Genomic DNA, 22,507 nt, shown 5'->3' with positions numbered 1-22,507 from the left:
ACGGTGGTCTCTGACCCCCGCCCCCCCTAAGTGGTGTCGTGCCCCCGACAGAGGCGAGACAACCTCCTGTGCCACCAGCACAAGCTCACACACCTAAAAGTCTCAACTCAAAAGACCAATTGTTCATTTGGCCCGGTGATACTCGGGTCACTGATGACACTCCCAAGAACCACACATTTAAGAACCTCTTAGGCTAAAATTTTCATTTTAAACCCCCTTTTCATAAGACCCTATTTAGCCTAAAATTTTCAATAGGTTCTTACTTTACAAAAATGAAGGCACAGATGATAATACAGAAAAAAAATTTTAGTCTATACATGCATGCTGGTACTTTGGAAAAATAAATTTACTGTATGGTTAACATCTAAACTGTATTTTAGATAATTATTTTAATACAGCAATATATACAATATCACATATGCCCTGTAGCAGTTACTTGTGCTAATCGCTAGTGCCCTTATCAAATTAAGTTAAGAACCAGCCTAAAATCCCACTAAATACCATTTCTACATAAGAACCTATTAAGCCGTAAGTTGGAAAAAACTAAGTTCTTATACCGGGGAAGAAGCGTTTTTAAGTCACCATTCCATTTAACAGTCAAGTCACCATTTCACTTAACAGTATACCACCCTTTTTCTTTGCTTATAAAAGTACCATCAGTTTTTCTTTCGACAAATAGAAGAAAAAACCATTTAATAATCATGATACGATTCTCCACAAACACAGAAGAGCTACTTGAGGAAAAGCCAAGCATGACATCTGGTCACTAAACTGCTTTTTTTTTTTTGATTTTGTTTCATGATTATTTCGAAAAGCATTCCTTGAAAGTTTTAAAATAAATCCCTAAAAATGAAAAAAGAAAAGAAAAAAAAAGAAAAGAAAGTAATAAATAAAACGAAGCCGGCTCAAAAATGCCAACCTCGCCCAGGTGACCGTTATCCTTGGGGGCTGTAAAGGGGGTACCAAACTGTTAACAGCCGCTGAGTCTCGCAGACTGTGGTCCTTCTATTTAAGAGCCTCATTTTTTTAGAGATGTAAAAGACACTTAATTAAAACAGCTTTTTTTCACTTGAAACCTTTTTTTCTTTGATGATTTAATACATAAATTAGGTTGGATTTGCAGCTGCTGAGTCGCTCAGACCGTGGCCCTTCTATTTAACACGAAACCCTATATTTTATGCGAGATGGTAAAGACAATTAAAACAGCTTTTATTCACTTGAATCCTTTTTTCCTTGATGATTTAATACATAAATTAGGTGGGATGAATGACATCTATTGAGTGAATTGCTTTAGGCGACATCTTCGCCTGCACGTAATTCTGTATATACAAGCTTAACGTCTACGATGTCTATGATATTTTTGTTCATACAAACAAATAATTTTGAACAGTATCGAACATTTTCGTAGTTTAAGGAATAGCTAAAGCTATAAAAATGGAAGCATAACACTAAAGTAAGGGAACGTGTAAATTGGCTGAAAGCATGGCATTGACTAATATCAATTGCTTTGGGATACATTTGCATGAACACGTACTATACCAGCTTAAGATCTATTAAGATATTTTGTTTGTATAGAAAAACAATGAATATTGTACAGTATTGCAACTATATGTAGCAAAACCATCATGACAAAACAAAAATACAACACTACAGTAAAAAAAAAAAAAAAAAAAAAAAAAAAAAAAAAAAAAAAAAAAAAAAAAAAAAAAAAAAAAAACAAAATTGAAAAGAGAAATACGTGCGAATTAGGGTGGACGCATCCACATGATATCAACTTAAGTAAATAGCTCAGAGAGACAAATCTGCCTCCACACGTTATATACAGTCTAAAGCTTTATTATATTTTTGTATACACAAACGAAGAATATTGTCCAGTCTTTCACGTATGTAGCAAAAACTATAAAAATAAAAATACAACACTAAAGTAAGGAAACGTGCAAATTAGGGTGGACGCATCACACGACATCAATTGATGTAAATCGCTTATAGTGACAACTGTATCCACACGTACTATACGATCTTAACGTTTATTATATTTTTTGTACATACAATAAAGAAAATTGTCAAGTATATTCATGTAGCTAAAGCTATAAAAAATAAAAATACAAACTGAAGAAAGGGAACGTGCAAATTAGGGTGGATGCATGACATCATCGAGGTACATCCCTCACAGAGACAACTGCATCCACACGCAATATACAATCTTAAGGTTTACTACATTTTTGTACATACAAAGAATATTTTCCAGTTTTTTACATGTATGTAGCTAAAGCTATAGAAATAAAAAATACAACACTAAAGTAAGGGAACGTGCAAATTAGGGTGGACGCATGTCATCAACTGAAGTAAATCGCTCACGTAGACAACTGCATCCATACGTAATATACAGTCTAAGGTTATATATTTGTACATACAAACGAAGAATATTGTAAAGTATTTTACATGTATGTAGCTAAAGTAATAAAAATAAAAATACAACACTGAAGAAAGGGAGCGTGCGAGTTAGGGTGGATGCATGCCATCAACTGATGTTAATCGCTTAGAGCCACATCTGCATGTACACGTACTTTTACCTCAAGCTCACGCCACATTGTTTCTGTTCATAAAAAACGACGAAATTGTCCAGTATTGTACATGTATGTAGCTAAAGCAATAAAAACAGAAAAAAAATACTCATAGTAAGGGAGCGTGCGAGTTAGGGTGGATGCATAACATCAACTGATGTATATCTCTCTGAGCGTCATCTCCATAAACAGCCGGTACTTTTATGACACGCTTAAAAATAAGCCTGACAAAATTTTTGTATATAAATGAAATGAAGAATATTGTACAGTATAGTACATGTATGTAACTACGGCCATAAAAAGTAAAAATACAATTCTGAGGTAGAAAAAAAAAACGAATTCGTGACAGGAAGTGTTCGAGTAATTACATCTTTACTCAGCTGGATTCATGATTGAGATAAAGATAAAACCTACACAAATTTGACTTCTAATGACTGATGCCACTTTTACCCGTCTTGTTCACTTAGGCCTAATTGTCATGGGTTAAAAGGCAATTTGACAGGGGCGGCTAGGATGTGTGTGGCTGGGGGCCGGGGGAGGTGTGAGGGGGGGGGGGGGGGGAGTGGTATACCAATTATACCAATATACCTTCCAAAGTTTACCCAAAATATCCAAAATTAGAACACCACAGAAAAGTCAAGATGCTAAAGAATAGACGAAAGTAAGTTCTAGACCTTTCACTTGCTACCCCCATTTCAATGTAAAAATACCTAAAAATTACTTTAAAAGAACCATTTGTATACAGTAATTAAAACCATGGGCCAATAATGAATTAAAATGTCTGCAGACTGTTTTTTCTTTGCATTTTTTAATGTAATGAAAACTCAGTTTAGGCCATAGATTGAAATAAAATTGGTTTGTACAGTGCCGGCTCTTCACAGTACTGGGACCTAAACTGGGAAACAAGAAAGAAATATTGCAGAATCGTGAGAATAAATAAACATGTCGTATTGAGTGTCTGGTCGCACAGAAACTGTAATACATTCCCAGTCAAATTTCTAAAGAAGCAGCGGAGAAATCTGTACCCTCTCCCTACTGCTTTGTGACTTTTTGTTTTGTCTAAAAATAATGAAACGAATGGATTACTTTTCTCCTAACTACCTTCATTTTACCAACTGCCGTGAAAAATATTGACATATATTGACCTCGGTAACCGTGACAACTAGCAGAATTGATGAATCATCTTTTCTCAACGGCATTTAATTATCCGTGTTATTAACCACTTTCCAAAATGCTGTGTTTTCTTTGTTTCTTTTCATCAAGGACAAGCGTCAGAAACGCAGGGAGAACTGTCAGTTTTCGTTTGCACTTTAGAGGAAATTTCTCCGTCACTGATGTTTTCCACCCACCACTGTGCAAGCAGGTGTTGTTGCTAATGACACATAATCGCGGTGACGTCATGAGCAGAGCCTATGGTTGTAGCACGCACTTCTTAATTCATTTTCTCCTCTGAAAATCGCACTTAAAATGCAGATCTCCTGAAAGCCTGTAATTTACTCCTTTTAAACAACGCCAGGGAGCTCAGGCAGCTGGTTATCATTTTTAAATTTATTTCAGCAGTTTCTGTTGCTTAAGGTAACCCTGAAAGCCAAACAAAATTGCTACGAGATCCGAGATCTTATTTTTTCTTCTTTTCTTTTTCGCTGACTGATCAAGCAACTCGACGACAAGTAAACCATCGCTAAAATACTGCATAAATTGCAAACGAAAAACATAAATAAATAATTATTTCAATAAAGCTGGCAATGTTGGAAACTAATCCGGCAATCGTTCCACTTTGGTCCATTACGCCGTTCGCTGAAAAAAAGAAGCCTGCTTTTTTAACAGTTCAAATAATTCTATGATTGATCGAGTATTGGAAAAGGCAAGCCTGTCACTGACTTAGAACGTTATAGTGAAAGGGGCAGGTGATCGCAGCATTTTAAATTAAACAAAACACTGACAATAGGACGTGACGTGTGAATGGGCACAAAGAAATGCATCAAGTAATTTTCGCTATTGGAGAGCCAAGCTGTGAAAAGGGAGGGCATTCTGGCTTCAAAACAGTCCCTCTGTAACAAATGCATGCGCCGGCAAAACTATATTTAGTATCTATATTATGTACGCGGCAGTAGGCGTAACCAAGGGCAGAGGTCGAAAAAAACTGGAAAACGTTTATTTTCAAAGCTGTTTGTTTGTGTGTTTGTTTTGGTGTCTTTTTATTCTTTTACAGCCCGGTAACTAAGTCAACTCTTGCCTTGCAGACACCACGCTATTACAGATGCCCCGTTATTATGGATAGGAATTGAAGTCCCGGCCGGAATAAGAATAACTGAAAATAACTGTCGTTTCTACAGACTTCCTGTACTCGTGAACACGTGCAAAAATATAGGCCAGTTGCAATATTATTATCATTACGATGATTTTTTAAAAATGCCACTGTCTCTTTCCTTGAGTTCTTCAATCATTCACGTTTTCCTTTTTATTTAATTAATTTTAACAGGCAACATAAAATGTCAGGTTATGTTTTTTTTCTCGCTATATTTAAATATTACAAGCTATTTGTGACCATTACTTGTTTCTCCTTCTTTGATTTGTTGTCATGATAAACCCTGAGGTGCATCTTCGAAAACTGACAGCGCCTGCCGCGACGGGTTTTATGACGTTCCTAAGGTTCCTAGGTATCGTCATGGCGACAAGTTCACATCACAACTTTAAAGTGCTCGTCTATTTCTAAATCGACACTGGAATCGCAATTTTTTTTTTGCCAAAAACAGAGAAAAAAAATCCTTACTCCCCCGCCACATCTACCAAAGAGCTACAGTTACTATAATTATTTTTCCTAAGCTAAGGGTAATGGTGAAATTATTTCAATGAGTATCTATTTGCTAATACGCTTTCCAGTGGTGCGGAATTCATTCTGAACAGCAAAGACTATTTAAATTGACTGATCGTCACAAGACATAAGCAGCTTGACTTCCAAACGGTCCTAACGTTACCAGTGGGTGGGCTCGTGATTACATTAGTGCACTTTACACCGACTCAGATAACATCTCACGGAAGTTCCTGCAACCGACACGATAACTCGACTTCTATTTTTAAAGTTGCATCGAAGGAATTAAAACTGAAACGAAAGAAAGAAAAAAGTTATTTAGAAGAAAAAAATTGTTTTATGCTTTGTTTTTGTTTTGTTTGTCGACTTTGTCAGCCGTTCGTGTTAGTTCCCAAGCTCAATTGTAGGAAGGTGTCTGGCACTTTCAAATATTATTCAAGTATAATAATCATACTCTATTCAAAGTCTTCTCTTTAGGCTCTAGCAAGACGAATCATACTCTAGCTGTGCTGCGAGAAAAGTAATATTATTATTCCGAAACACAAAAAAATACGTCCTATTAGACACCTCGACAGGAAAAATTCTAATTTGAAGCTCGGCCCTAGCCAATGACATCAGAGCTTTTACTATAGCAACTCCTCTAATTAAACTACATTGTTTCAAGCTCATTACAAATTCCTGTAACTCGGGAAACATCGCAAGGACGACAGTGCTGCAGTGTTTGCCCAGTTTTCAATGCATGTTTCTCAGTCGCTTCTCGTATACTGCAGGTCTCCGAGCTTAGGACACGGTGCGGCGGGTCGGACGCCTGGGATTTCGTCTCTGGGGATTTGAAACTCACTTGCCAATCGTGGTCGCTTCCCCCCGCACGTCCCTCGAGATGGCCTCACGAACGGAGTGTTTTTCATCATTCCGATCGGAGGCCCAGTAGATCCAGGCTAATGGCTTCAACGTATGAATTAATCTCGACCGTGGTTCATCAACAAGGAGAATAGTAACCGATCTGCTTCGATACAATAATGGGAAGTGGAATCTCAAAGAAACAAAGTGAAACGCCGGCGGCGCCTCCGAAGAAGAAAGGCAAGAAAGACGCGCATCAGTTAAAATGCCTGACGGAGCATACGGCTGGGATAAACGCGATGTGTATGAGTCATGATGGAAGTACAGTCGTCACTGTATCTGAAGACAAGACCGGGCGGCTGTGGGACACTAAGACGGAAGAGTGTGTGGGATTACTACAAGGCCATAAAATGTATATCACGAGCGTGTCCGTGTCGGAAAGGTATATCTTCACCAGCTCGGCCGACAAGACTATTCGAAAGTGGAACTTAGAGAGCGGTGCGTGTATTAAGGTGTTTGTCGGCCACATCTCGACTGTAAACCGTGTGATTTGCTCAGGGGATTTAGTATTTTCAAGCTCGTACGACAAAACAGTAAAATGCTGGCACGCCGACACGGGCGAGTGCTTGCGAACTTTTCGCGGCCATCGGCTCTCGGTGACTCCGCTTCTGCTTGCGTCTGACTCCAGTCGCGGAGCAGCCTTCGCAGTCGATATGGAAAACAACGATGACATTCTTATCTCAGGTTCGGCTGATAACACAGCTAAAAGCTGGGGGATGAATTCAAACGAATCCCTTGTTACTTACAAAGGACATACCGGGGCTGTAGTGTGCTTGGCCGTCGACGGCAAGGGAAAGACTTTATTTACAGGTTCGGCGGACGCGACAATTCGTTCGTGGGATCTGCTAACAGGCGCTCCTGTAAGGACTTTTAAAGGTCACCAAGGCACAATAATACAGATTCAGGTACGAGGAATTAAGTACAGTGTACGTTAATTTAATAAATACCCAGTTATTTCCCCATACAATTCTTGTCTTTTTAAGAATAAATTGCAAAATAGTTTACACTTATGAATCAACGAAAAACTTCCTGAACTTGTTTATGAATGCAATTTCAAATTATGAATTATAATGCACCTGAAGGATCCATTAGAAATGACAAAGCCGTTTTAAGCCTATAATTTCTGAAAACATCGATCGTTTAAAAAACACATGTCGACATTGCTTTCGCTTTACGGGCTTTCTTTAAGCGGATTTCTTGCCGCCGGCTTTACTTGAGCGCGGACACAGTTTGTTATTCCGAAGGCTATTTATAGGAATAATTTTACGCCATTGTTTTCCGTGCTGTGTGGATTTTCCGCTTCATTTCGTCAGTTTCATACGAAGAATCGATATCATTTAATTTAATGCTTCTCCGTAGAGAATCCCTCGAGTTGGTAAAAAATGTTATACTACCAAAACATTTAGGATACAAATTGCCGCTGTTGTGTTTGATATCTTTACATTTGATCACATTCTGCGGTTTCTAATGTATATTCGCTGTTGGGCCTTGTCAAGACCCGTAATTTTCGAGACTGGGGATTATTTTCTTTTTATTTATTTCAACGTTTGGCTACTTTGGAAAACTAAAAACGCTCTAAGACGTTTGTGTCTAAATTTCAAATAATCGTTTTCAATTTTCAGTTATTTTTGTCAGTAAATTATAGCAGTTTGGGGTCTTGCGCAAAATTTGTATTGTCTTCCGAGCTATTTTTATGCTCCAGACTTTCGGTTCTGTTTATTTGACTTCTATAGATACCGAGTATCTTAATGATCTGGGTCTGCGGTATCTTTTTACTTTGTTTGGGAAAAATAATATACGAGCCTTTCTTTATTTTGCCTGATTAATTTTATCCAAGGGGTGCATGGTTGCCCTGGAAACATGAGCTAAACCCAGTCAATCTTATTGTGGCTGGTTGTGGTTTTCCAAGGTACCTGCCTAACTGTAAATTGTGGTCAGAAATGTTTAAAAACAAAGGTGATAAGACTAGAGACTTCCTTGGGGATAAGCTACAGTTAAATCCTTATAACTCAACCCTTCAAGGGAATCGAAAACGGTTTGAGTTATGGGGGGTTTTAACCATTAAGGGTAGAAATAGTTAGAAAATAACCTGAGGGGGAATTGAGAAGGTTTGAGTTAGCGGGAGGTTCTAGTTATTGAGGGTTCAAGTTATAGGGATCCAACTACATATGTATTTCGATCATGGGTTGTAGTGGTAAGTACTTTATAGCTACGTGCTATTCATTATTCCTAGCTGAATATCCACCAGTGTCAAATTGCAATCTTCAGGTCAATATTCATACTGCGTTTTTTTATGACAAGTATTCATTACTACTTGGGTTAGAAATTTGAAATATTCAACATTCTTTGATGATTTTGAGCCACTATTTAATATTCATTATTTGCTTCCTCCCCCCGAGTTTCAGGGAAATTATTCTAATCATTGTTGCTGCAATATGTTTGGATTCCCTAATTAGTGAGTTTGCCCTAAAAACCACCGTGAATGACAGGCTGTCACCTTTGATGCTGTTTTCTATAACTTTCTTGCAAATTGTACCATAAAGCATAGGAATAAAAGTCCCTCACACTGTTATAATGTAAACATGTGTATATAACTCAGCTTTCTAGACCTTTGTAGGAGGCCATCTTTACATTTTATTTGGTTTAACCTGCACGTACAACAGATTCACCGAATAACAAACCACAACAAATTTATGACAGCACACTCTCTTACTTTTATTGTTGTTTTCTGCTTTCCTTTGTTTAAAGTAGCCTATTTTGAGATCTTAATTTTGCATTCAGATCACATCCACTTTGCATAAACAATACCACATTTTAAATTTAAATGAGCTAACTTCAGAAAGTGAGAGAGCCTATGTACCTAAGTAACAGCTTGATGGTTCAATACTGGCACTTTGCACGTAAGAAAAGCCAGTTGTACTTGTGACGTTAGTGTAAATAATTATCACCAAAAACCAGACTTGTTTTACTATTCCATGCAATAAGAGCACTAGTGGTGAAAGGTGTGGAAAAGAAGCCCACATTCAGATCAAAATATTTTATTCTTGTTAAGGACTTCTATACTTTTTTTCAATGTTAGTTCTGAGGATTTGGTAAATATTATTATGCACTGGGACTACTCTTGTCACCTGTATAGTGTGGTAACTAACATCTTGTTATCCTTGCAAATTGCAAGTGGGTTTGGAGTGTGCAAGCAAAAAAAAATCTACTAGCTAGCAATCATTTTTTGAGTGAACATTTTTCTTATACATTTACTTTGTGAGAAGGAAGGAACGGGAATGCCAGATCAATCCAATAGTGAACAAGTAGCAGATTTCGTATGCTATGCATGCATTCAGTTTACATGTATCTGTGCACTCAGGTTACTGTGGCTCCTTTTGACTGCTAATTTATTTTTATTTTTATATATATATTTTTATATATTTTGGTCTTTGCCCACTTCTTTCTTGTCTTTTAAACTGTATAACTTTATATTTGAATTTTGCTGATGTGAAAGAACTACAAGATTCTGTTACATTGTACGTATGGTTCAGTATAGGGAAACATTCTTTTACGAAACAGAACTCCTTAACCTTGTATGAAAAGTGCAAGAGGAGGCCTATTTATAGGCTCACTCCGTGTTTAAGTCCCAAGGGGTGTTTTGCAGTTATGAAATATTTTTTTAGTGAATTGGAGTGCACGCAGACTCCAGACTTTATCATAATTTAAAACAAAAGCAGTAAGAAACTTAACAATTTTTAATTGCATACCACCCCCTATTCTATCCTTTTTAGTCGCATTTTTAGAATTCCACCCCCCATTTTATTCAGTACATTCATTATCACCTTTTTCTGAATTTTTAAGTTGTTATTCCTATAACACCAGGGACGCCGTTTTAAATTTAGATATTGCTGAAGAAGGCTACAGCAGTAGCCGAAACATCCTGTACATATTTTAAGCCAGTGTCAACTTTTATCAAATAACTGCGGGCCCAAGAGAGGCCCGCAACCCTAATCTTGACAGTGACCAGCGGATTGCGTATTATGCGTGCGCACCACGTTTATAAAGGCTATCTGCAAACCGGAAGTTGAAAATTTTGTTCTTCCACTAAGAACGATCGGAATGCAAAAAATGTGTCAATCACGACAGTTTGTCGTAACACCAGAAGAAAAATCTCGTCTCCAAGAGCGATAATGTGTCACATTAGATCGAGGCTTCTGTCTTTCTGTTGCTTTTGAGAAGATCTGCTGTGATTGTATCACAGATAAACTACGGAAAAGCGAATGATTCCAACAACGTTTATTCTCGAGAAATTCCTTATAACACTGACAACAAAGCGAGTTTGCCGACGGAGGAAAATCACATCTCAATTCACACCGCGTGCTCGACTACACTTCGCAAAACTGTCAATCAAAAAAACAACTCTGATTGGTTCGCGGCAATAGGAAACGATAAAAATATTCGCGACTTAAGCGTGACGCGTTACTCGACCTTACTTGGAATAGTTTTCTTTTGTCCAGTGATTTAAAAACACTTCCCTCCCAGTACCTTCTCTTAACTGTATCGAGGCCCGCACTTTCTAACCTGTGGTTACCACTAGTTTTAAATCTTATCATGCCTGGCTACAAACCCAACCCTCCAAGTTTTCTTTTTTCCTTAGTGGCCATTTGGCCACCAACTACTCAAGTTTTGGTCGCCAGTGAAAAATTTTAGTCACCAAATTAAGCTGTTGCTTTCAATCATTCCTCTTAATTTTAGTCGCCAGGCTGGCAACCTTGGTTTAAATTTAGTCGCCAGCTCCAACAATTTAGTCGCCATGGCGACTAAAATGGTCTTAACTTGGAGGGTTGAAACCAGATATTTTTAAAGCAGTAACTGTTTCTAAACATGTCTCTTACTTTTCAAATCCTTAGGTTGTTAACAAACTGATGTACTCCTGCAGTGCTGATCATGTAGCAAAATGCTGGGTGGTTGAATTTGGTGACTGCACACGTACATACAAGGGACACAAGCACACAGTAATAAGTCTATTGTTTCAGGAAGGCCTTTGTAAGTTTTCAAGTGGTTTTCTTGATTCTGTGAATTAATAATACTCAATAGGGACATTACAAAACAACAAAACAGCGAAACAGAACACCAAAACAGCTGAAACAAAAGATCCAAATCTAACAGCCATTTTTTTCTTTCTTTCCTGAATTAAATTACCACTCACACCGGCTGTTTTTTTCATTGTTATTTTCTCGCTGTTTCGGTGTTTTGCTGTTTGGTAATGCACTTCTAAATAGATATTCCTTGATCACTATGCTTGCCCTCATCGTAAATTCCTTATTTCATTATATGATTTGTAATCGACCTAGCTAGGGTTAAGCCGCTAGCCCAACCAGTGACCACATTTTTTTTTTGTTTACCTCCTAATAAGTGTTGACCATTTACACTGCCCATACCTAATTAATGTTCATTATTTTTTTTTAATCTGTATTCTTTTTCATTCTTTTTTAGTGTTTACTGGTAGTGGGGACAGCACTGTTAAAGTATTTGAGTCAAAATCTGGTACATGTAAAAGAACATACACTGGCCACACTTATGCAGTTAACTGTTTTGTGGTAAGTTTGAACAAATTTTTTTTTTAAATGTAAACTAAAGACTAAATATCTCAGTAAACATATATGTAGTTTCACATTTAAGAACCTGAGGCATTTCTCTTCAAATTTCACAATCACCATTCAATTGTGTTTTTTAGGTATAGCCATACCACAAAGGTTTTTTTTTTTATTTCAACCCCCCTTCCCCCCACCCCCACAAAAGAAAACAGTCTGGATCATCCTTGGGGAGGGTAAGGATCTTTTCTGGAACCAACTTTGTGTCCCAAACAACTCCTTTTTCCACAACTTCAACCTCAAGCTTGTTCTATAACATCTTTGTACTATCTTACTATCTTTGTACAGTTTCAAGCTACATGTAGCTGTCCAACTTAAATGACATACCTGGCTGCACTATTTTGTCATCTGTTATCCTTCTCTTGGAATACATTGCTCACACACCCCATGGATACTATACTGAAAGAAAACAAATTGACTTATTTCAATGAGGAAAATCAGTGATAGCAGACTTTCCCTGTAGTATGCCGTAGTTGTGGAAGACACAGTGGCCTGACAGTTGGGGGGGGGGGGGTTTATCCAGATGAAGAAGAGGCACCCTCGAAAAAAATTGTCTTGGCCCTATGGGCTGGGCCCCAGGCCCCTCCCCTAGATCCACCACTGCACTGCATGTTAGACTCTAGATTCAGTAGAAGCGTGTTTGAGCCTGGCCAAGGTCATTGTGTTGTGTTCTTGGGTGATACGCTCTTCCCTTGCCATTTACAGTACCTCACTCCAATGGAAGACTGTTTAGGGAACCCAACAAATTGTTTGTGTTGGGAGGGGGGGGGGGGTAAATGCCTGCAATAAACATGTATGCCATCCAGGTCCCAGTAGTTCAAAGGGTGAATAACACTGCCCACTAGATAAAATTACTATCCTGTGGATAAATGTTAAGGTAAAGTCTGTCTCCGAGCCATAAGGCCCATACAGCTGGAGCTTATCCCGGTTTCCGTAGCATTAAGCCACTAGGAGTATTGCTACTCCCCCCTGGATGGGATGCTAGTCCATCACAGGGTTACCCCCCAGCAATAAATTCGCAGGTACCCTTTTATACACCTGGGTGGAGAGAGGCACTGTGAGAGTAAAGTGTCATGCCCAAGAACACAACGCAGTGTCCCGGCCAGGCCTCGAACCCAGGCCGTTCGACTCGGAGTCGAGCGCGCTAACCATTAGGCCACTGCACCTCCCTGGATAAATGTCGTGCAGATCTAAACTGCCTGATCCACTTGATAGTGATCGAGTTATCCAGTGGATATACTGGTATGTTTTTAAACAGAAACAGATGTGTGGACGAGTGAAAACCAATTAAAAATTAAAAAGATATATGTGCATGCAATTTTTTTAAAAAAAAAAAGTGGGGAAAATATTCTGTTCTCAAATAACAGATACATGTGGATGGGGCCCAAGTTAAGTACTCTGTTTTATGGTACAGTCTTGGGCTAAAAAGGAGCCTCTCAATGGGTATTTTGAAGAAATCGAAGACGCATAGATCACTGCGAAAAAAACAAAACGATCTCAAGATTGAAGCAAAGATCTGATATTGACCAAACTTCATGTGATTAAATTGAACACTCAGATATAAAACTGTCAAAACTCACAAAAAATATCTGTAATTTCTGGATTTTGACATTTGACCACATTTCACTGCGAATTCGACAACATTGGTTTAGTCACTGCCACGAAACCACATGAAGCCATTACAAGGTACAACATTAATTAGACCATTTCAATGCGAAAAACGAAGATCTGCTTAAAAAAAGCATAAAGACTTGCCAAAAAAAAAAAAATTGCGAAGAAAACAAAGACCGTGGGTACCCATAGAGAGGCTCAAAAAGGGTTAACTTTTTCATGAAGAAATTTATTTGTGATTTTCAGGTTGGTGCAGGAAAGCTCTACACTGGCTCACATGATGGAAGCCTGAGAATTTGGGATGCAACAAAACTTCGAGAAGACGAAGATGACATATACAACAATGTCCAGGAAAATGGAGTGAAAAAATAAACAGCGATACAAAAACATAAATCCATAACATCAACCCCAAAAAATGTCATTGCACATGCCTTTTTTATTGGTAGAGGTAGGGGGCAGTTCAGGTACACTGTTCGTGTTCACTTAGTTGAGTCAAGTTTTGACCATTTTTTTTTTACAAAAATTGCATGCCCTACATTCTGCGCTGTTGCCTTAGATTGCCTTGTCTGGCACTATCACAGCTGCTCTTGCGATGCTGACAAAATTCATTTAGTTGAATGTATAGAAAGAGATGTACCTGTGCTGGGTGGTCCCTTGTGAAAGTATGTGAAAGTACATGCACGTCCAGGCCAATCAAAGACAAGTCAGTGCATGTTGCCAAGGCCTTACTGTTGCCATGGTAACTGTTATGGACATATGGGTCTGGCTTTGTACAATGGTGATACTAGGAAACATTATATTAAATGAAAGGTCTTTGTAAGCATCAGCGGATTAGCTGTGAATGTGCCAAAGAAAGGATGCTCAAAATCAGATTGCTAGCCACCTTAAAAGTGTAGTTCAGCAATTTTGGTTATGAAAATATCCTTAAGCTTCAAGGTTAGTAATTTAACTGTTGTTAGTGTACAGTTACTGTAAGACAATTTAATGCAAATTTGTTTTTGTTAAATCTGAAGATGAAATAGTTTGCTTAAAGAAAGCATTTTGCCTGTCTCCAAGAGCCTTCTTTATGTTGCCTCAGTCACTTCATTTCAAGTCCACAGCTGTTTGTCCCAGTAATATCACTGGAACGAATAGGTGACCAGGGGCTGGGAAAAGCTGTACAGCAATTAGGCAACAAAACATTCAGATGCTGAAACAACAATCACACAATTGGAGTTTAATACTTGGTTAGACACTGATTTATTTCTGCCCTTCAAACACAGTGTTATTTGAATCAGAAGAGTTATTTAGATGTATTGTTGTCCAATACATGCATTGAGCATCCCTAAGATTTAGTGGTCATTTTTGTAGACTTATTTTACACTGAAATTATTTGAAAATGAGTTTCTAAATCATGCTGTAGGTTGAAGTAGGGTTACAACAATATCTAATGGTAACAAAGTTACAAACTGTAGAGCTCTATTGTATTGTTGTTTTATTGATTGCCGAGTTCTAAACATTGAAGCGAACTGTGGTAATGTTCAGTTGTAATAGAAACATTGTTGCTTTAATAGCACACATTCTGCATTTTATTTAGTGTATGCTTCTCCTATTTGACAACATACATGTACACTGTATTTTGTTATTCAGCATTACCACAATGTAGAACCCATTGTTTCACTAGTGGCTGATAAAATTACAGTCAACTCTTTCTTCACGGACACCTGACACCTGATGTTGGTCCCGTCCCTGCCATTTTCCAGTCATTTTACTGTAACTTAACTCCCTATAAGATGAACACCTCTCCAAAAGGGAGAGCTGGAGCCTGTCCCGACGGTGTCCATTTTTAGAGAGAGTTGACTGTACACCCAAAATATAGGTGCATTAATATTCCTAACATTTGCAGAATATACTAAGTCATGTTCTCCAAAACAAGAGATAATAGTTGTGTTTGTTGAAGTGTGTAATTTCTAAGGACATTTGAAAGGTTCATTTGGGACCTGCTTAATATTTAAGGCACACTATTGTGTGTGAATTCATGCCATAAGTTACCTAAATGCGTTGTACTTATGCTTACATAGGCCACTCATCTACAAGTAGTATGTCATAATTTGGTAACAATTTTTATTTGCAGGGTACAAATAGTGACCAGTACTTAATAAGTTAGTGTAATTTATTGAGAGTTTGCTATTGCCTCTTTTAATCTTCTGTTGATTTCCAAGAAATTATGTACGGTATATATTAAATAGTTTGGCTTTGATGTTAATGATTCCAAGCTAATTGTTTAAAATAATTTATATAATTTTATTATTAGATTCATGATAAATAATGCTAGCCAATAAACAAGAGACAAATTGCAGGACAATTTGCTTCAAGTATATCCTGGCTGTAAACACAACTGGATTTTTGTTTTTCTCTGTGGAATGAAACATTATGGGAAAAAAAATCTGTCTGTGTTTGTAAGCTGATATCTGATTTGATGATATCTTATTTAGAGTTAAAGAGTATAAAGTAGCGATTAGGTCTAGAGCAAATAAGTGATAATACCGGCTACTTCCCACATTGATGTACCGGAATTTGCTTTAAAGTGTGACAAAAATTTTGCCCTTCTTTCCATTTTTAATACATTGAGCTAGATGTACAAAATGTAGGTTTGTGAATAGTAATGTGGTTAAAAGGGATTAGGGTCATACATGTGGGTCATTCTTTAGATTTTAAACAGTAGAAATAGTATCATAATTTCAGTTGGGGGACAGGTATCTAATTTTAAGTCGCAACTTGGGGCCTGTTTCTCAAAAGCCTCAGAAATTTTTCAGGCCTACAAAGCCATTTTAGTCATCTGTATCTTAAAAACAGAGAAGTGTTTAGGCGTGAAACTTTAGTTTCTATGAAGGTAACCTCTGTTCATATTAAAAATATGAAGGAAAAAAAACAGCTCTGTAATCATAAGGTTAAAGAAATTTTGCTATGGCTTTCCAGGTGTGAAAAACTTTTCAGGATGTCCATTCTTTGTCAGTATGGAGAATTTCAAAAAGGCAGGATTTGTCCCCCAACTTTACAGATGCAAATAGCATGGGTAGTAAAGTGATTCTTATTATTTAAAAGGTTCAGATAGATATTAACATACATGTATACATGTAGTCAGACCAAGGACACAGATCTTTTGTTAAATTATATTGTTAAAAAAAAAGTTTCCCTAAAGTGGGCCTACATTTAAGTAGACAGTTTAGTTTGTATCTGTATAACATCATTCATATGAGCTCTTCTAAGGCTGTCTGAAGGGTGTGTGTGCTTTTTACATCTAAGAAGCTAGTTTAAGCAAATGAGAAGTTATCAAGAAAGTTTTACCAGTTAACTTTTACTAAAAATAAAAACAATAAAGCACAACATTGAATGGATGATGTATAAGTCAGACGGCTGTGAAATTAGTATGCAAATATTTTACATGTACTGCATAGTAGTTTTTCTTACTAAAAGGAAATCATGTCCTATTATTATGAGACATGGTCTCGCCAGCATGCTTGAATACGTAAAACAGGTCGACACCCTATAGTCATGAAAAGCGTTAACACCTTTGTGTATCTTATTGATAGCTAGTAGGGTGAATTGCTGCATTAACCGACAGAAAATCAACACTTTTACAGTGTTATGTAATGTAGTATGCTGGTAATTTAATGTCCCAAGAAATTGTGCTATAAAATGTTTGCTTCAATTTTCACCCAAGAGAAACTAAATAAACTTTGCACCAACCATTGCAAATTATCTGACCATGTGTGATTGTTGTTGAGGAGGGGGTGAGTAGATAGAAAAGTTTGAATGGAGAAACTTCATGACATCTTGAATTGGACTTTGTACGTGTAATGGTGGTAATGGGAAGGTACACGGACTAAATAGTTTGTGTGCTGGACTCTAGATCAAGTGGTCCAGGCTCAAGCCTTGGCTGAACTTACCGTGTTGTGCTTCGAGGCAAGACTCTTTACCTTCACTGCACTGGTAAATATCTATATAACTATGACAACCTGAGGGTTGCTTGAGGTGGACTAACATCATATCTTGGGGAAGTCAGTTGCAACACTGTAGTAGTTGTTTCATGCTACAGAAACAAGACTCGGGCCTGTCTTTCAGTCATGAAGCAAGCATAAGGGCTAACATCACAAGAACGAGCACATGCACAAAAACTATACCTTTGATCTTTGTGCTTTTCAATGTCAATATAGATTCTTGTGCTGTGTCGGAAATGGTGCATCACATTGGCTGCCATTTGTGCAGAATGCAGACTTGCAGAATATACTGTGTTACCTATACCATTATTGAAAGCTAACCGTAAACAGGCTAACCAGAGTGAATAGTAGGCTAACCAGAGTGTGTAGTAGGCTAACTAATCACTTGGGTTAGCCTACTACACACTCCGGTTAGCCTACCATTCACTCCGGTTAGCCTGTTTACGGTAAGCTTTCAAAAATGGTAAAGGTAAAACAATATTATATTCTCTTAGTCTGCATTCTGCAGTCTGCGACCTACATTCTGCATTCTGCAAATGTCAGACACCGATATATCCTATACTGGTGAGTGATGCTTCGAATATTAATGCTCCAACCACATATACACTTTTTTGAAAATGAAAGGATTTGTGGATGCCAGGCATTCCATTGATCTATCTGACCTATGAACAGGCTGGTGACCATGCATTACCTGGTGCTCTAGAAGGTTCTAAACAGTTCCATGTAAACAGAAGCCGATCCAGACAGGTTCGGTTCGGAACTGTCCCGGTCGGGTACCATGTAAACGTGCCACCTCTCATCGCTCCCGCCACAGGAGCGATGAAAAGCGGCTGTATTCGCAGGCTAAATAACACTAGGTGAGGAAAGGCACCAAAGATGAGTTAAAGACTTTGACTTTGAGAAAGTTTAGCTATGATGTTTGGTCACGTTTAACAACAAGTTTTACCTCTTTAACTTACAGTCAAACCGGATGTTCTTTTGATGGGAAATCTGCAATGTTGCGGCGCAATGTTCCAATATTGATTGACAGTTTGCTCGTCGCAACTTGCAACTTTCAATTCAAATTTGCCTGAGCAAGTTGCCAAGTTCCGGTTTTCATATTTCCCGTATTGAACATAATAACCCCACCTCTGTTTCAAAGAAGGATGAAATAATTGCCCTTTGGTCGGGTGCCTATCAACAGACTGCGAGAAATTAGGGACAGGCTTAGTTGACATCGCCAAACTTGGAATTGCACTTAAAAATTCAAATTTGCTCCCAAGTTACGGCTTACGTTTGTAATTTTGAAGCGTTATTTCGAGCCTGTCGCTCATTTCTCGCATTCTGCCGCTGAATAGTCGAATAAGGGGCAATTATTTCTGTTTCTTTGAAACAAAGGTGGCATAACCTCGTTTTATACGGCAAAATGAAACCGGAACTTGGCAACTTGCTCAGGCAAATTTGAATTGAAAGTTGCAAGTTGCGACGAGCAAACTGTCAATCGATATTGAAACATTGCCCTGGCCGCAACATTGCAAAGTTCCCATCAAAAGAACATCCGGTTTGACTGTAACAACAAGTTTTACCTCTTGAACTTAACTCTCGCCTTTCTTGGTTGAGTCGAAGTTGATCATAACTTGTCTCTTCTCCTTCCTTTCGCGTTGCTTGTTCTGAAATAAGCCATCCATTCTTGTAGCAACTTCCATAATAAGGATAGAAGTTATCATTGCTTGCAAGCGCTTTTCTCTCCACGCGTGAACGACAACTTGACACCTCCAGGCGCATCGGGCGCGTTGCGGTTTTCGCGCGCTTCGCTGTACGTCATAACATTCACGCCTTGTGATTGGATAGCTGAGGTAATCATTTACAGACACTCGCTCCAGTCTCTCCACGTCACCATGTGTCGATTTGCAAGTTTTCCATGGTCTTCCATCATCGGGACCCAGGGGCAGGTTAGTCGGGTCAAAGTAAACCAGGCAAAAACTTTCGTTTTGCCGTTCCGCCTCGACTAACCACTTACTGCCCAAGGGTTTCCGAGGATGCAAGTTTTCTTCTTAAAGTGTTTCATGTAATGACATTGTTGTGACCCGGGGTGTGACTGTTGTGGCTACCAGTTTTGTTTTTGTTATTTTTTTTAGATTATGATTACCAAGCGGCCAAGCCTATTAAAAGAAAAAAAATACCACGAAAAAAGTCAATACATTTCAGCTAATTCCAAGGTGGCAACTTTTCACAAACAAAAGTGGCCCCTCTGTTTGCAGCCTTCGTTGATATTTTTTCCAATTAAAATAAAAATGAAAAACGATTGCTAACCTTAATGAGGCGCAACCTGGCGCAATAAGGTTATGTCAACAGAAATTATGCAGCGGGATTTTCACACAAATCAAAGATCTCTTCGAGATATCGACTTTTTTTGCATGAGGTTAGTATGAGTAGAAGGTTTATCCTGGGCATTGTTGTTCGAACATATCATGGAAGAATTCAAACGTCTTTCAGTTCAATTATTTTTTATTTTCGCGGAGTAAATGCTGTATTTGTCAGTCGCGACGACTGGGTGCTTTGCGAATCATATACTTTGGCTTGGTTAAAAAAGGTAAACTTTGACGTTTGCCTTTAACATGTTTAATCGAAATAGTCGTTTCCTTTCGAGTTAGAAAGATTTCTACTCGGCCTAATGCAGAAAAATAACGCCTGATCGCAGGTTAGGTTACGCACGACAGAGTTACCTTTTGTCTCGTCACGCAATCTTAACCCCACACTGAGAAGTAAATTTTCGTTTGGATATTACCAAAAGCCGCTTCTCCTCGCGTTATTCTTTACCTTACAGCTACACATGCCATTTCTAACGACTACATTTCCAGCAAAACAGTTGCTGTTATTTTTCTAATTGCGATCGATGCATTTACTTCTGAACAGAAGAAACGTTTAACGTTTACTTACTACTTCCACCGGAAGTAATTTCACAACAGGCTACAAAAACACTTATAAATATCACTTAACACATTTAATGATGTTGCAATTAGCGAAGCGCACTAATGACGTCACAGAATTTGACCCCCGGTGTGAGTCAAAATTCAAACAAACAAACCGCTCTCTGTAAGAGCAATGTATGGTTGGCGGGCACTTTGGAGGCATATTTAGCGATTGTTTCACAAAACCATGGCCAGATTGGCTCGGATTTCGAGAGAAAGCCTTACCTGTGCAACGTAGAAAGCTCAAACCGTGGTTTGAAACAAAAGGTTTGTCAAACAGAGCGATTATTCAATAAATGTGTAAAATGTTTTACTCTCAGTTATTGAATGGATTATAAAGGCCCGATTTGCTGCCGGGATTTGCTGAAAGAAAACATTTATTTTTATGAGAAATGCAAAACGTTTACACTGTTCTTAGTGGCACATTTTCCAACACAACAGAGCTAACCTCAGATTTATGCCACCACAAAATTACACAAAGAAACGCTCGTCCGATCGGTCCCCTTGCCTGACCCGAATATTTTAAGAGGTCAATTTCGTTACACAATTGTCGCGGCAAATACTATTTAATATACACTGATCGAGCTCGGCAGCTGTAGCTGCAGTCTGTAATAGTAATGGGGATAAATAACATCTTTATTAAAATCAAACCCGCCGTCAATTCCATTAGAAAGGCGTTTGAATAGCATAATATTTTCGCCCTCTATCTATCATGTGTCGAAACAGATCGGATGACCGGCGATCAGTGCCGTCAAATTCGGGAAGAATTCTGAATTTCTTGCAACCGACGATCTTTCCGGTGCCTAAATAAAGCAATCCTTCGCAATTATATAATTCGATAGTAATTCGCTATCCGCCGCTTAAATTTCTCGGCAGCCTGAATAATTTTGCACTGGGAATCAAGGTGTTATTGCCGGATCTTCGACTAATAAATTCAATTTTGGGCCATTTTTTGGATACCTTCAATCTGTTTTCACTTACTAAAGCAAAAATGTTTGGAATCTATCATTTTTCGAGCCTTTCGAGAATCTCGGCCTCACATTGTGTCGGTCCCCTCCATACAAAGCCTTTGCCCAAACTAAAATTGTTGTCCGACTCACGCAGGGGGGGGGGGGGGGGAACATGTGGCGAAATCTATTTTTAGTAATAGTGCGCTTCGCTAGATGATGTTGCAATTCTAAATTGTGCAACTCAGCAGAAATAATCAATTGTCACGAAATGAGATCCCTTTGGTTAACTATTAGCAACGTTTTAGTGTGTGAAAGACTTGTACGAGGACAAATTTGCGTTGTTAATCGTTTTAGGTTAAATTAATATTAGCGCCTAAAGACTTGTACTAGTAAAAATTGCGTTCTTAATCGTTTTAAACTTCACTGTCTTCGAGCGCTGAACCGCTTACATTCTTAATTGGTTATGTGACGTAAGATTTGGGCTACTCACGTTTTTGATTCTTATATAATGTTTGTAAATTTGACAAGTCACGTTTTTTCTACAAGAACGGAAGTGCTGAAGCACAATTGTGCAACTCAGCAGAAATAATCATTTGTCACGAAATGAGTTCCCTTTGGTTAACTATTGGCAACGTTTTAGTATGTGAAAGACTTGTACGAGTACAAATTTGCGTTGTTAATCGTTTTAGGTTAAATTAATATTAGCGCCTAAAGACTTGTACTAGTAAAAATTGCGTTCTTAATCGTTCTAAACTTCACTGCCTTTGAGCGTTGAACCGCTTACATTCTTAATTGGTTATGTGACGTAAGATTTGGGCTACTCACGTTTTTGATTCTTATATAATGTTTGTAAATTTGACAAGTCACGTTTTTTCTACAAGAACGGAAGTGCTGAAGCACAACTATAGAGTGACACTTACAAGTCACGCGCTTTGACCACCCACAGCGGAAAGTATTCCCTTGAGAGTTAACAAGAATGCGATCCCTTCCGGTTCAGATTTGAGTCCACTAAACGCTATTCTCCTCTTTTTTGCTTGTAAACAAGCAAAAAAAGTCGAAAAAATGATGTGCTCAATGCTCCTGCATAAACCAGGAGTAAACTA

General features: G+C 38.2%; 2 protein-coding genes across 3 annotated transcripts in view; one reads left to right on the top strand and one right to left on the bottom strand.

The window, feature by feature from the left end:
- LOC144630571 (cyclic nucleotide-gated channel alpha-3-like) overlaps positions 1-19,213 on the bottom strand; it is a 41,621-nt gene extending 22,408 nt beyond the window's left edge. Inside the window, exons 1-2 of one of the 2 annotated variants that reach the window (XM_078488938.1) lie at positions 19,069-19,213; positions 12,240-12,311 (exon numbers count right to left, since the gene is read on the bottom strand). The gene's annotated coding sequence lies outside the window, so the exon portion shown is untranslated. Of the gene's footprint in view, positions 1-12,239; positions 12,312-18,194; positions 18,785-19,068 lie in introns of those variants that run through there. The other variant, XM_078488939.1, reaches the window with a different exon arrangement.
- LOC144630595 (uncharacterized) lies at positions 6,024-17,264 on the top strand. Its single transcript, XM_078488968.1, has 4 exons — positions 6,024-7,181; positions 11,169-11,304; positions 11,755-11,858; positions 13,770-17,264. Exons 1-4 carry the CDS (start codon positions 6,396-6,398, stop codon positions 13,893-13,895), a joined length of 1,152 nt encoding a protein of 383 aa, XP_078345094.1. The 5' UTR covers positions 6,024-6,395; the 3' UTR covers positions 13,896-17,264.
- Positions 19,214-22,507: the final 3,294 nt, after the last annotated feature.

This window comes from Oculina patagonica, chromosome 11 (assembly GCF_052425735.1).
Source record: "Oculina patagonica isolate OP01 chromosome 11, crgOcupat, whole genome shotgun sequence".
NCBI lineage: Eukaryota > Metazoa > Cnidaria > Anthozoa > Scleractinia > Oculinidae > Oculina > Oculina patagonica.
Note: the sequence above shows the minus strand (reverse complement) of the source record. Positions and strands in the feature narration are given on the sequence as shown.